The 14,682-nt window shown below is 41.2% G+C and overlaps 1 protein-coding gene across 1 annotated transcript in view; it reads left to right on the top strand.

Moving 5' to 3' along the window:
* Positions 1–1,589: 1,589 nt before the first annotated feature.
* LOC119648162 (sensory neuron membrane protein 2) overlaps positions 1,590–14,682 on the top strand; it is a 208,885-nt gene continuing 195,792 nt past the window's right edge. Inside the window, 2 exon segments of the mRNA XM_038049738.1 lie at positions 1,590–1,772; positions 2,415–2,899. Of these exon segments, the coding sequence (XP_037905666.1) occupies positions 2,789–2,899 (111 nt within the window). The 5' untranslated portion in view covers positions 1,590–1,772; positions 2,415–2,788.

Here is a 14,682-nt window from a genome sequence, read left to right on the forward strand (position 1 = left end):
CTTTGACCTATTACAACTTTGTTAGGAATAGTGGGATTTCCACCAAACTTGGTTGGAGCATATATGCTATATGTTACAGACTAAATCGTTGCAAAATTTCGTGGTGCTAGGATAAACTTAAGAGGAGTTTCGCAGCTAATTACTGAAAATTATAGTTATATACATATTATTAGATTTATTTGAACATCGGTGCGTTCGGAGCCTAGACCCCATATAGTAGCAGTCTCTTGATTTTTTTTTCAGATTTTTGGGTTGGGTAGTTTCTGAGAATGGGTCCGTTAAAGGCACGATCATTTTCAACCCCCTGACTCCCCATCTTCCTAACAAATGTCAAAATTAATACTAGCTTTGGAAAGTACTAATCGGGGCCTTTCCTTTGATACACCACATGCCTATATTTGATGAAAAAAAAAATTCACACCTCCCTTTCGCACGTATGGAGACGACTCCCCTTTAAATTTGACGTAGAACGATGTAACTCACTGTATACGCGGGTGTTCACAGTTCTCACCTTTCTACCAAATTTGGTGTCAATCGCTGTAGCCGTCTCCGAGAAAAATGCGTGTGACAGACGGACAGACAGACAGTAAACTGATTTTAATAATGTTTTGTTTTACACAAAACCTTAAAAAGCACTTCAGGATATCAGCTATGGATCGGACAGCGTTAAATTTTTTCCTGAAAAGTCCCTACCACCCCACAATAAATATTAGTAGATTTGACTCATAGTTCTTTACTTACTAAATTTACTAACTTCAATCCAAATATTCATCTTAATAAATTAAAATTATACAGTATTATCGAGTCCAAGTTAGTTTTTTGGTTTACGTTTCATAAATGTAGATACGGAGCAGAACGAATTCAAACAATAATATTAACTCAGATATCTCACCGTTCCCTGTTCTCTTAACAATGACATGTATGAAGCATTTAAGTAATTTTTTACGCTTCGTTTTTCGCGCCATGAGAAATACATTTTTTTCATTAAAATATAAATAAGATGAGGAATGCAGCAACGATAGAAACTACATTGTGTTCATTTACAGCTGGTAAATGTTTATTATGAATTCATCCTAGGGGCCCAGTTAGCGAACGAAGAACAGTATAAGAAATTTATCCAGTCAAACTGCTTTTTATAGGCAGAATACGAGTTATTCTAAAAATCAGATTTATTAATACTTTAAGATATGATATTGCCATTTTTATTTATGGCCATTATGCCAGCATTATCTGCTTGACTTCCCTTCTTGATTTAAGGCACTGCAAGCGGTAGAAATGAGATTTTAATGGTGCATTTATTACACCGTTTATTGACAAGGAAGCTAGTGGACAGTCAGTGATGGTTGCTGATTAAAAAGCAATTTCCCAAAGTACAAGCACACAATGCTCGAGATTACATCATGGTGTTCGTGGGAGGGTGTAAGTGAAGTCATGTAAAAGTGCATGTCAAGTGCAATTACTGTGGGATCTGATAGTGCGTACATCGGTGGCATGAATTCATATCAATGAAGATTTCATAGCTGCATTGCCGCCACCTCCACCAGCAACGAAGTAATTAACGTTCAACGAAAAGGCTAAAAAGCTTTACGACATCAATTTAGCCGCTGGCTGGTACCTTTCCATTATTTGCATGCCCGTGATGCTAGTGTTAGGTGCGGAGCCCGGTCACCGTGATTTCTTTCGTTGATTGAATCATAGTTGAGCTCGCGCATACACGGTTTGCGCTATTACGTCCGGGGCCCGAATTTGCGCTGAAATTCGTATTCCGCTCGGTAAGAGAGAAATATTTAGTTAAAATTCATTAAACTTTTGAATTTTTCCCGAATGTACCTTCCCCGCTTTTTCACTGCTTTTGGCAAGTGTCGAGGCTGCTTATTGTGGTTCTCCAAACAGAGAAACACTTTCGTTGAAACCACAAAAAATTTCACGTCCAGTAGTTAGTAGTTAGTTTCCAAGCCGCCAAAGAGTTAAGTCCAGAGGTGCTCGGGTCAGAGTCTCATTCGCAGTGCATGTATGTAAGCTGATCGCCAAATGCTAACGAAAGTTCGAATTCTTTTGTTGTCTATTTCGTCTACTTAGAGTCCGAGGGAAAAGTGCTCCGAGCGTGAACCTTTCTTGCGTAACACTTGGACGCAGAGCCTCACAATTGTTTGCGAGCACACTCGATATTGCTACCGGTAGTCGTGGGCCGGCGAAAAGTCATTTTCTAGGACTTTTCCTAACATCCTGACCCGAAATTCTAAATGAGCGCACCCTAATATCCCTGCTCACATGCCACACGCGTAATTTGTCCTGCCGCGATGTTATCGATATCTTAATATCTTCCTAGTGATAGTCGCTACTGGGTTTCGTCCGTCGATTCGAATATTATCGCCGTTATTATATTATCGTTACGAGGTGTTTTTTGTTCCTAGTGACTCCATCGAAAAGGTAAATTGATGAGTCCGCCCGCCAATGCAAGTTATGGGAGAGCAAAATTTCGGTTGTTTTTCTTTGATTCGATGAACTTTCACTTCACATTCAGTGAAGTCTAGTCAACCGGAACGGAACGGTCTACGGAAGCGAAACGTCGAAGTTACGGCGGAAAGGTCATAAGTGCAAGTATTAATGATACTAAATCGCTGATATAGTGGCTTCTCCCAGGGTTCGCATTTGTTCCCTGAAGTGTCTGATTCGGTGATGTGCAGAGTTTGCATAGCGTGATATCTTTCAGGTTGCATTCCTATAAAGTTCTTGTGTAAAGGGCGGGTAGTGCAAGGTAAAGTTCTCTCTGGATTACGAAGCAGCCATGGTGCAGTGGTCTCTCGTCACAGCCGGAATCGGGGTGTTCGCGGCTACATGTGGAGCCATTCTTGGATGGGGTGTCTTCCCGTGGATGGTGCATAAGAAGGTGGCAGAGGTAAGTACCTTTCATAGTACTATTTTAATGGACATAAACATTTATTCTATTTTTGGATACACTTTCGTTTGAGATAAACACTGAACCCCTCGACATATGAAGCGTCGAAAGAAATACATCGTTACATCGTTGTCTCTATGTATTCCCCTGTGAGTGTAAAAAATGTAACGTGTTTCGAGAGACCGGCATAAATCGTAATCTAGTGGACCATATCGCATGTGGAGAAGATTGAAATACCATAACCTGAATTTGGATTAATATCCGAAGACACACCGAACCGAGTAATTACATAAACCGTCTCTAGACGCCAAACACTATATAATGCAGAAGATGAATCTTCTAAATTTTAAGCGATTTGAGAAACAGCGATTCAGTTTCGGTTATGAAGGGTTTTGTAACAATCTGTGACATAACCGAATTCGCGAATTCCATAAAAGTCTTCTCCAAAATAAAGCTTTGACCAGTTGCACTTGGTTAAGATTGGGAGGTCGATAAATTGGCATTGTTACATTTGAAAGTTACCAGTGACCGTTTGCTTGCCTTATTGCAGGCATATATGGTCATGGCATATTAATAACGTTGACCAAGCCAGAGTGCAATAATTTGATAGTTTATTTTGACAATATACGATTTGCACTAAATTTCAATTTCAAATCACTTTGACTGACTGACTGAGCTCTTTTCGGTGTTCATTTGTAATTCTGAGTAGGAATTCTAGATTTTTCCGTCAGATAGGTGTAACCATCTTCCAACAAACTTTATTTTCACTTTTTATTTATCTGTTTTTTGTGCTTCAACCTATCACTTGATTATGCTCTCGCCATAAGCGAAATTAGGCCGGTTGCAAAGTTTCCCACACCTAATTCGCTAGTGAAGAAAATTGCTAGCGATATTTCAACAAGTGATTCAGATGCTTATTATATAAAACCCTCGCCAGTACCGTGAATGTTGTGAGGTCCGCTAATGCTACTAAATCGAGATATCATGATGAAATTAGAAAAGATACAATTTGAAAACTTTACAAGCAGTAGATTCTGGACGCAAATTAATTCATATATGTACATATGTATGTGCATATGTATATACAGAAACTTTTTGGATTTCCGGAAATAGAATTAAACAGACGATCAACTTTTACACGATTCAAGCGCGATGATCAAAGTGACTGCGCAGCGGTGTCTTGATCACGTGCCTGAGTTCGAATTGTAGATGTTTATGTTTAGCTTTGTGCTTGTTTCACTGCTGTGGGCTGACCACTAGCATGGCGTTAATGATGATAATGTAGCTGAAGCATGCTGGTATAAAAGAGATATAGGAGAAACAAGAAATAACTAGGTAGGAAATTGCTCCAGGTAAGAAAAATTCTGTTATTTTTGCTAGGTAAAGAAGTTTGGGGACAAGACTTGAAAATGGAGGAGCACTGTATGAAGAATAATACACTTGTGTCAGCATTTGCCTGCAGGATGAGAGCTAAACGTTATTTTCTAGTTCTCGTAGAATGTTAGACCATTCAAGTTTTTAATTTGTACTTACACAAACAATGTAATCCCCCAGTTGATTTGAAACAAGTCGGGAAACCGGAATCTTGACGCTTCAGGTATAAAAGGTTTTGTGTTTCCCTATGTGAGGAGCATAACTTCTCCATTTGCTTATAGCATTGATCCGAGATATTAAAATCGCTGTCCTGGCCAGGTTACTGCCATTGCCAGAACTCAGCAGTTTAAATATCTCGAGTCAATGCAATCAGCCAATGGAGAACTGCGTAATGAAATTGTTTCACGCATTAATGCAACCTGGATGAAGTGGCATTCCCCAACTGGTGTTCTTTGTGATCGACGTATCAGCGCACGTCCCAAATCTAAAATTTACTGCAATGTCGTCCGTCTGCCGCTTTCTATATTTCTGAGTGTTGGCCGACTATAAAGGACAATGAACGGCGTCTTGCGGTAATGGGGACGAAGATGTTGCATTGCACTGGTGGCGTGACATGTTTTGATCACGTCTGAAATGAGAATATCCGCGATCGATATGGGTTTGCACCGATCGAGAGAGGCGTTTTCTGCGAGAGAGGCGTTTTCGATGGTGTGCTCACGTAATTCACGCTAACGGGAATTCAATAACCAGTATTGGTCAGAACATCGAAGGCACTGGTAAGCCAAAAAGTCGGCCAAAACAATGGTGGTTTGATACACTGGATGGGGATTTAAAGGTCTCGCGATTACATCCTGATCAGGCATTTGATAAAATAAAATGACGAAACCCATCACCACGAGCCGACCCCGCTTGTGAATTGAAGGCTGAAGAAAAAGAAAAAGATGTGAGGAGCGACGAGTGCACGATAGCTCCGTGTCCCATAGCTAAAAATTCCATTGCCCTCCATTTCCTAGAAAGCGATTTAAATTAATCATTTGATGGAAAGCCCTGTATTGATAATAGTCAATCTCATACGCTTCACATTCTGAGTTTAATATTATTAGCAAATGCCAAGAATTTAACCAACACCAAATATAAACAAGTTCGAAACCGGAAGCTGAACGCTTCAGGTATGAAAGGTTTTGTTTGCTTCTTCTGTGAGTATATTTGAGTGTAGAACACGAATTTACACGGTAAAGACAACTTTGAGCTACTGTAACTTTGTTACTAATAGCATGATTTTGATAAGATTCGGAGATAATATGCTTCATATTATATTTTATACTACCATCAACTTCTATAACTCTAAGATAAACCTAAGGGGGTTTTACTCAATTTTCCCAAAATAATGGTAATATACTATTATTAACTTAATTTGAACAGATATCTATATGGAGAGTATTTCGAGGCCTGCGCACCCTCTTCATGTTTTTTTTCAGATTTTCCGGTTGGGTAGTTTTTGAGAATGGGTCCTTTAAAGAAATCATAACTTTCCACCCCTCCCACTCCCCGCCTTTCTAACAAATCTCAAAACTCATGCCAGCTTCGTAAAGTACTAATCGAGCCCTTTCATATGATACCCCACATGACTATATATGGTAAAAAAAAATTTACACCGCCCTTTTACATGTATGGGGACCTAAATCTTAACGTAGAAGGATATCACTGACTGCATGTCTGGGAGTCCATAGTTGCCACCTTCTCACCGAATTTTGTGTCAATCGGTATAGCCGTTTCTGAGAAAAGTGCCTGTGACAGGCTAACAGACAGACAGACATTTGAACCGAGTTTTGCAAACAAAACCTTAAAAAGGGCTAGGGAGAATTAGATTCTTCTTGAATGGAATTTTAATGTTTCACTCGAATGTCAATTATTCTCGTTAATTATGACGTCAGCATCTTATTTGTATGGCTTAGGATGCTGTTAATTAGCACGAAATTGATAAGTTTGAACTTCTATAACTTTGACACTAATAGTTGGATTTTCATGGAACTGCACGAGACTGTCCTCTATGTCGATGCAAAATTTGGTACACCTAGGATGAACTTAAGGGGAGTTTTTTAGTCAATTTCTAATAGTTGATAATATACTATTAGTAAATTTATTTGAGCAGATACCGGAATAGGACATCTCCCGAAGATTAGATTTCACATAAGTGTTTTAAACAAAACCATAAAAAGGGCTGCAGATAAATAGATTCTTCATAAATGCGGGTAATTATGACGTCAGCATCTTATTTGTATGGCTTTGGAAGCAGTCAATTCGCGTGAAAGTTTGAACTGTTATAACTTTGGCGTTAATGGCCAGACTTCCACGACATTGAGTATGTATATAGGAAATATTGTCCTCTATGCTGGTACATTTGAAAGTCCAAGGATGAATTTAAGGGCGGTTTTCCAGCAAATTCCTAAAAAGTAGTAATACACTATTAGTAAGTTTATTCGAGCAGATATCGGAATGGGACATATTTTGAGGCCTAGATTTCATCTAAGCGCACCACCCTGAAAAGGTTACAGAGTGAATCCTACGTGCTAATAACTTCTCCTACACCATTTACAGAACAGACGCGAAGAAAAGGAAGCCAAAGACGTGAATGAAACTGACTTGATGCCAGTTCGAGTTATCGGATCTATGCAAACCGGTCAAGATGTTAAGTGGAAAACAGACTGTGTGATGATGTGAGACCTTTTATGAATGGGGCATGGGAACTTCTGTACCTCTAAGTGCGGCATGCCAAAGCCTGCTCCTATCTGCTGGCAACGAGAATGACAAAGCTGCAGGATTACCACTATATTTTTCTCGTGCAAGAGCCATGGGTGCGATTTAATAGAATCTGTGGCATTGGATCAGTAAAGGGGGTTAGGATCTTTTACGATGAAAGATCCATAAGACCGAGAGCTTGTGTTTTGATGTCAAGGCGGTTAGAGGGAACCATGTTGAGAAAGTTCTGTTCCTAGCGCCTAGTTAACGTACATCATCGTGCAATACCACATTAATGGCAAGAGGAAAAACATCATAGTTGCCTCTGCTGTCTGGCCATAATTCACTAGCTGTGTATGTTTTGAATAGAAATATAGGATGTGTGTCCAACCTGTAATGAGGAAGCGGAATCCACGGAACACCTATGGACGCATCAGATGTTTGGTGCCGATGTGCTCCAGCTGCAACGAGCAGCATCACATCCATTAACGGAAATCCTGCGATGCATTAATGAGTTCGGGATATTCCGCTAGACGGCAGAGTCGGTTACAATGAGCCACCACGGTTTGAGTGCTCAGAGGCTAAAGTTTCTCCCCCACCACAAACGCACACACATACACCAGCATACATGTCATCTAAGTAATCGGGTATGGTAGCTCGCACCTAACAAAAAGATAATATTTGTTTGCAAACTAGTCCCTCTAGGAGGTTCGATGCCATGCAAAACCAGAAAGGACTTAATGAATCCCTTTGTAAAATGCTTTTCTGTATTCGGACGAGGTGCTGTTATCATCTGTGCTGCAACACGATACAGGCGTAGGCTTGCTCCTTGGGGAGAACCGTGTTGGCTTGGAGATACGTATCGAAGGATATAAATTATTCTCTTTTCTTTCGTCAGTGCAGTGGTGAACTCCTTGTGCCAGAAATTCCACACCTGTCCAGACCAGAGCCACTTCACTTTTACGGGGTTGCATTGCTGAATGGATCTCTTTTTCGGTGACATCCATAAAATTTATACTCCACCATCCCGCACGCCGAACACCTTCGGCGGTAATGCACTCAGCTTGGTTAGCATGTTGGGCGGGTAACCTCCATTCTTTTGGTACCATAACCGAAACCGCATTATTTGTATGCTCTGCTAGGATTCATTGAAATATTTTTAAATCTGGTTTCTCCGTGTTTCTGGAAAATTTGTTTTTGAGTATGTCCCAAAATTTCAAACACTTGCCTTTCATTGGGAGTAGCATAGTTTCGGTAAATCCTTTGTACTTCTGTAATTGCCAGTGTCGATTTCAGTCAACCTAACAATGTCCTACTTCAATAAGTCATGCCGAATGTTGCAAACGAGGTTATCATTGTGGATCTCCTCCAAACCGTTCAAATAGAACTGATTTTTTTTGCTGTGCAGGCTGACACCACAATTGACTGCTGCTGCAATAGCGGGACATCAGCACACACACGAGACGTAATCCCATTGATTTGAGATAGAATTCTTGAAGTTGCTGGAGGAACATGAACCATGGGAGTGGGGAATGCTTGGCATATGCAAAAAATCCATTCCCTAAAAACCTATACACGTTTTTTAGTAATCATTTTGAATCTTTGCGAACATTTTGATCTTCTAGCGAAGAAAAGTGCTTCTTTTTTCTATATTTTTTTTTTATTTTTTAACTCGCTCATTTGCGGATTGCATTTGTCTCTTCCTCATAATTTCTCGGGGAACGAAAAAGGTTATTTATATGTATGTGGTGGCTTCAGTTAATATGGCGGGAAGATGCCGTGGTAGAGTAGAGACCTCAAAAGGTTGCCCTTATCAACGTCGGTGTCAGAAGAAATATTGGTTGGTCACGAATTTCCTGATAGTGGCTGTAGACATTTTGTACCTGGTCAAGACCTTTCCTCTCCATCGAGGCACTCAGGGCAAAAGGTTTTCCGTTCCGTACACGCAATTGAGCGAATATTTTGGTATATTTTTCCAATGTTCAACTTCGCATTTCGTTTCTTAAATTCTCGCAATATTTCTTTTGTAATATTTCCAGTTCTAGGGTGGTCGCATCCACAGCAGAACGCATTGATTCAGTAAACCACTTGAAAAAGAGCTGTGTGTATGTTGTTTTGCCTGGCTTGCTTATAGGTAAAAAAAAAACAAAAAAAAAGCTTAATTTTCATTTAATCTCGAAAACACACTGATGAAGAGGGCAGCTGGTCCCCGAAATATCCCTATATGAAAAATTTCAGCATTCTCGGAAAATTTAGTATTTCATTGGTTCTATTCAATACTAGCAAAATGTAAAGAATTGAAGATTTCATGAATTTTTTTATCTAAAAATGTTGAAAATGAAATTCGAAGTCATTTTAAAGCTGTAACTTTCGAAGTGCCATTCTTTCTGCCGGAGGGAGAGTGCCGAACTTCTCTTAATCTATCTCAATATGATTCGTTTTGAGGCAGTTGAAGGATTACAGTATGGGACAAGAATCGCTACCCATAAATCCTTATAAACGCGTTTCTCTCAAAATGGCATTTTACAAGTTATTATCTCATTGTTATTACCGGTATCTGACTAAGTAATGGTCCACCAGCCGCAAAATGCACTGTAGCTTCCGAGGGTGATGAATACAAAATTATATTTACACAACATATCAAAAAGTATCTTTGCTAATTACACGACAATTCGATAAGTGACTAGTATTCAAGTCATCACATATAATGTAGCCAATAAGCTATTTGTACTTGTTAGCAGCTTAATATTGTCTTCAGAGAGTGTTAGTTTCTGCTTATTTAATTTGGGACCCGGGGAATTACTCACGAAATTTTCACATTTACACCTTCTGAAAGCTAACGATCGTTTCAATAACTTCATATTTCAAGCTGATTTGTAGAAAATACTTTACCTTTTGATTAATACCAATTGCTACGCCACCCCCAGAAATTTGGGTGAAATACTTTATTAGTAGGTTTTAGTCAAGTTATCAATATGATTGCATTTGCAAAAATCAATCGGTTGTTTCAAATATGTTTTCGAGATGCAATCCATAGTAAACTTTCATCATCATCATCATCAAGAGCGCAACAACCGGTATCCGGTCTAGGCCTGCCTTAATAAGGAACTCCAGACATTCCGGGTTTGCGCCGAGGTGCACCAATTCGATATCTCTAAAAGCTGTCTGGCGTCCTGACCTACGCCATCGCTCCATCTTAGGCAGGGTCTGCCTCGTCTTCTTTTTCTACCATATATATTGGCCTTATAGAATTTCCGGGCTGGATCATCCTCATCCATACGGATTAAGTGACCCGCCCACCGTAACCTATTGAGTCGGATTTTATCCACAACCTGACGGTCATGGTATCGCTCATAGATTTCGTCATTGTGTAGGCTACGGAATCGTCCATCCTCATGTAGGGGGCCAAAAATTCGTCGGAGGATTCTTCTCTCGAACGCCGCCAAGAGTTCGCAATTCTTCTTGCTAAGAACCCAAGTTTCTGAGGAATACATGAGGACTGGCAAGATCATTGTCTTGTACAGTAAGAGCTTTGACCCTATGGTGAGACGTTTCCGGCGGAACAGTTTTTGTAAGGTGAAATAGGCTCTGTTGGCTGACAACAACCGTGCGCGGATTTCATCATCGTAGCTATTATCGGTTGTGATTTTCGATCCTAGATAGGAGAAATTATCAACGATCTCAAAGTTGTAGCCTCCTATCTTTATTCTTCCTGTTTGCCACCATATGTTTGTTTTGCCTTCATTGATGTGCAACCCAAGATCTGGCGCCGCCTGCTCGGTCTGGATGAAGGCAGTTTGTACGTCTCGGGTGGTTCTTCCTATGATGTCGATATCGTCAGTATAGGCCAGTAGTTGGGTGGACTTAAAGAGGATCGTACCTCTTACATTTACCTCAGCATCACGGAACACTTTCTCGAGGGCCAGGTTAAAGAGGACGCATGATAGGGCATCCCCTTGTCGTAGACCGTTGTTGATGTCGAATGGTCTTGAGAGTGATCCTGCTGCTTTTATCTGGCCTCGCACATTGGTCAGGGTCAGCCTAGTCAGTCTTATTAATTTCGTCGGGATACCAAATTCTCCCATGGCCGTGTACAGCTTTACATTAACGCAGACTTCACGATTTCGCATAATATGTACACAGGGTTATCTCCTAAACGGAGTGTAGCGCATCAATCCTTCTCCATCATTGCTGGTTCGGTGAAATGTGCTTCCTTCCAGGTCTTCCCAAAGAGCCTACCTTTCATCTCTACTGTCCTGATCTCTTTTGGTGCTAGTGGTCCCAGGACAGGCCGACGAAGAAAATATATCCAATGTCGTTGAAACAAAATGATCGGATTGAGTAACAATGAACCTTGGAGAAATGCTAGGGCGTTCACCTCAGTCGACGTGGCAGGACAGGCCCGGGTCTTGTCGAGAAATAGATAAGGATTCTTAACGCATGGACGACATCAGGACGTAAGTAAATTAGTCCGAGCAAAACAAAATTTCTGCACGTTAAGTATTGGCACCGTGACTGGAAAGACCCGGGAACTCGCAAGAGCCTTTCGGCGCATTGATATCTGCGCTCGACAAGAAACCCGATGGTCTGGTGCCAAAAGCTGCGACATAGAACGCGAACGCGGTAAAAATGGCTATAAACTTCTCTATTTTGTGTATGGGCTACACTCAGTGCGGTTTTGGCATCGCTACCTCAGAGGATTTCTGTGACGCCATTAAAAAAGTCGAAAGATTTGGTGATCGGCTGATGAAGCTCACCATTATATCGGTTGATCGCACTATTCATTTCTTCACCGCGCAGGCTCCATAGGCAGGTCGACCTGACGTCGAGATGGATGCCTTCTGTAATGTGCCTGCTGATGACTACATCATCATTGCAGGTGTCCTTAATGTCCATGTGGGTGAAAAGGCAGAGGGTAACAGGTGCCGTAGGGGAAAGGGGTTTGGAGCCCGCAATGAGGGTGGCGAGCGTATAGCCAATACTTATGAACACATGGTTAAACAAACGATTATCTGATCTTCCTACATTTTAAGGTGGGAATAGTAAAACGCAAATTGGACTATATTCTCATAAGACGCCCACATTTTACCGCCGTCACTACCGGCCATTGACTGCCGCCTTACCAATCAAGCCACCGATAAAACAGCGTGAAGAACGTACTGGCCCGCCGCGAATTAAACGATGGCGATTTAGTGAGAAGAAAGAAGAAATGATTTCACTTACGCGATTATCAACCATTACGGAGGAATCCTGGAACCAAATTAAAAACATGATCCATATACAACCCTCGGGGTGACTAAAACAGGTAAGAATTTCATCAACCGATGTACTTGGTTTTGGGATGACGATCTTGAAATGAAGGTCCATGAAAAGAAACGCCTCTATTACAAATTTCTCGACGATAAAACGCTCGTGAATTGGCAAATTTATAAGAATGGCAACCGGGATGCAAAAAGAAAGCCATCGTTCTCACCCAGTCTATTACACAGATCTTTACGATAAACTGGACACTCGGGATGGCGAGAGCAATAAAACGAATGAAATCGGGAAAAGCAACAGGAGCTGATGACATCGCATCTGAACGCTGGAAAGTGAAGAGCTGTGACCCAACCCTGTGAATTGAATTCTTCAATCGGTCTGAGTGTAATTACGCGGTGTTTATAGCGTTAGCGAAATAAAAATCAACACTGGCGAATAGGAAAAACAAGTTTTTATTGTATCAAATTGGGTTACTGAGAAGGGTAGAACACCATCTGACTGGCTAGCAAATACCACAGTTCCAATATGGAAAAGAAAGGTTGTCCAGCAGAATGTTCAAATTACCATCAGATCCGGTTACGTTCCCATACCATGAAGATTTTTGAACACATTCTTGGCAAGAGAAGACCTGCGGTGCTACTGACGCTATACACGATACGCGGTTACTCAAGGAGAAACACCGTGAGAAGCATCGGTCTCTTTACATTCCATTTCTGGATCTAGAGAAAGCATTTGACCGTGTACCACACGAACTCATCTGGTATGCTCTACGACAATACTTAGTATCTGAAGAACTCGTGTGCTGGGCTTAACAGCGCTAGCACAATCCGAAAAGTAAAGTTCGAAGTGAGGCGGGTGTATCAAAACCGAACCATGTCTGTGTCTCTCATCAAGGAAGAGCCCTTTCAACGCTCTTCTTTCTTCTTGTTATGGATACTGTCATACGGGACATCCAACGTCCAGCGCCCTATACACTGCTTTATGCAGATGCTGTTTTTCTAGTATCCAATAGCAAAAATGATCTCGAGCAACCTGGATGAATGGAGAACTACTATATGAAATTGGATCACGCATTAGTGCAATTTGGATGAACTGGTGCTCTTTGTGATCGACGTATCAACGAACGTTTCAAATCTAAAATTTATCGTAATGCCGTCCGCTCTGTCGCCCTTTATGGTTCTGAATATTGCTGAACTAGTAGCGTGACACGTTTTGATCACATCCGAAATAAGGATATCCGCGATCGATATGGGGTTGTGACGATAGTGGAAAAATTGTGAGAAAGGAGTCTTCGATGGTATGGTCACGTAATTAGCGGTAACGAGAATTCACTTGCCACGATTGGTCTAAACATCGAAGTCGATGGTAAGCGACTAAAGGCCAGCCAAAACAACGGTAGCTTGATACGCGAGGACCCGGGGAACATTCGCTTCGTGAGCATGGCAAGCATGTCCAAAACGAATTAGATACCGGCGGTATCCGCCATGCTCGGTCAGAAACTAGGTCAAGTGATAGTGGACATCTCCATGCTTGAGCATAATCTAAAACTTGATATTTGGAATCACACCTTTCCTTACAGCTGTACCTGCACCTTCTCAGCCAAAATAGCAATAGGCACCATTGCCCTAACTGCGAAAGCTGCTTCGTCTGATATTGTTCAAAATGCGTTTGCGACTCTTAATGCAATGAGACTATGTACTGCAGATAATTATTAATAATTAATTATCTGCATAGAGAACTTTGTCCAAACTGGTGCTGCGTACACATTCTGGCTAGCAACAGCCTCTTGGGTTTGGGTCCACGAATACCCAGCATAGTGCCAGTTAGTGCAACTAAAACTAATCGATGATGCAGCAGAACACCGAGATATTTGATAAACGGCTTCGACTCTATCACATCGTATCCCGCATGAAATCTTGCAGTTGCTCACTAATGCAGCCCCAGACCTGTATTCCGGCAACTTATCCATGTGATACCAGCCATTCCCTGACTCTCACATGGGCAAAACACATCTTCAAAATGGTTGTCTATTATCAGCTGGATGTGCCCACAGGTTAGGGCTCTTACAACATGCTTCCATTGCGCTAAGGGGGGAAATAGCTCAGTATTTTTTGATATCGTCCTGCCACCTTATACCTTTAAATGTTTTATTTGCCTGATTAACCTTTGCATTGATAGCATCCACTGTTGATTGCCAGCGCGAAAACCGCACTGTTGTATGGACATGCTTTCTGTCGCCCCTACAATCGGTTGCAGCCCAAATCATCCACTAAACAAATGGGTAGGTTGTTGGTAGCAGCACCAAGAACTACGTTTTCAACAAATTCGGAAACCTGCTGCCTTCTTCCAAACAGCTATTAAAATTAGAAATGAGCCACTCTGATTTTGCTTTTACCACCGGTTTCAAAGTC

Source organism: Hermetia illucens, chromosome 2, assembly GCF_905115235.1.
Source record: "Hermetia illucens chromosome 2, iHerIll2.2.curated.20191125, whole genome shotgun sequence".
Classification (NCBI taxonomy): domain Eukaryota; kingdom Metazoa; phylum Arthropoda; class Insecta; order Diptera; family Stratiomyidae; genus Hermetia; species Hermetia illucens.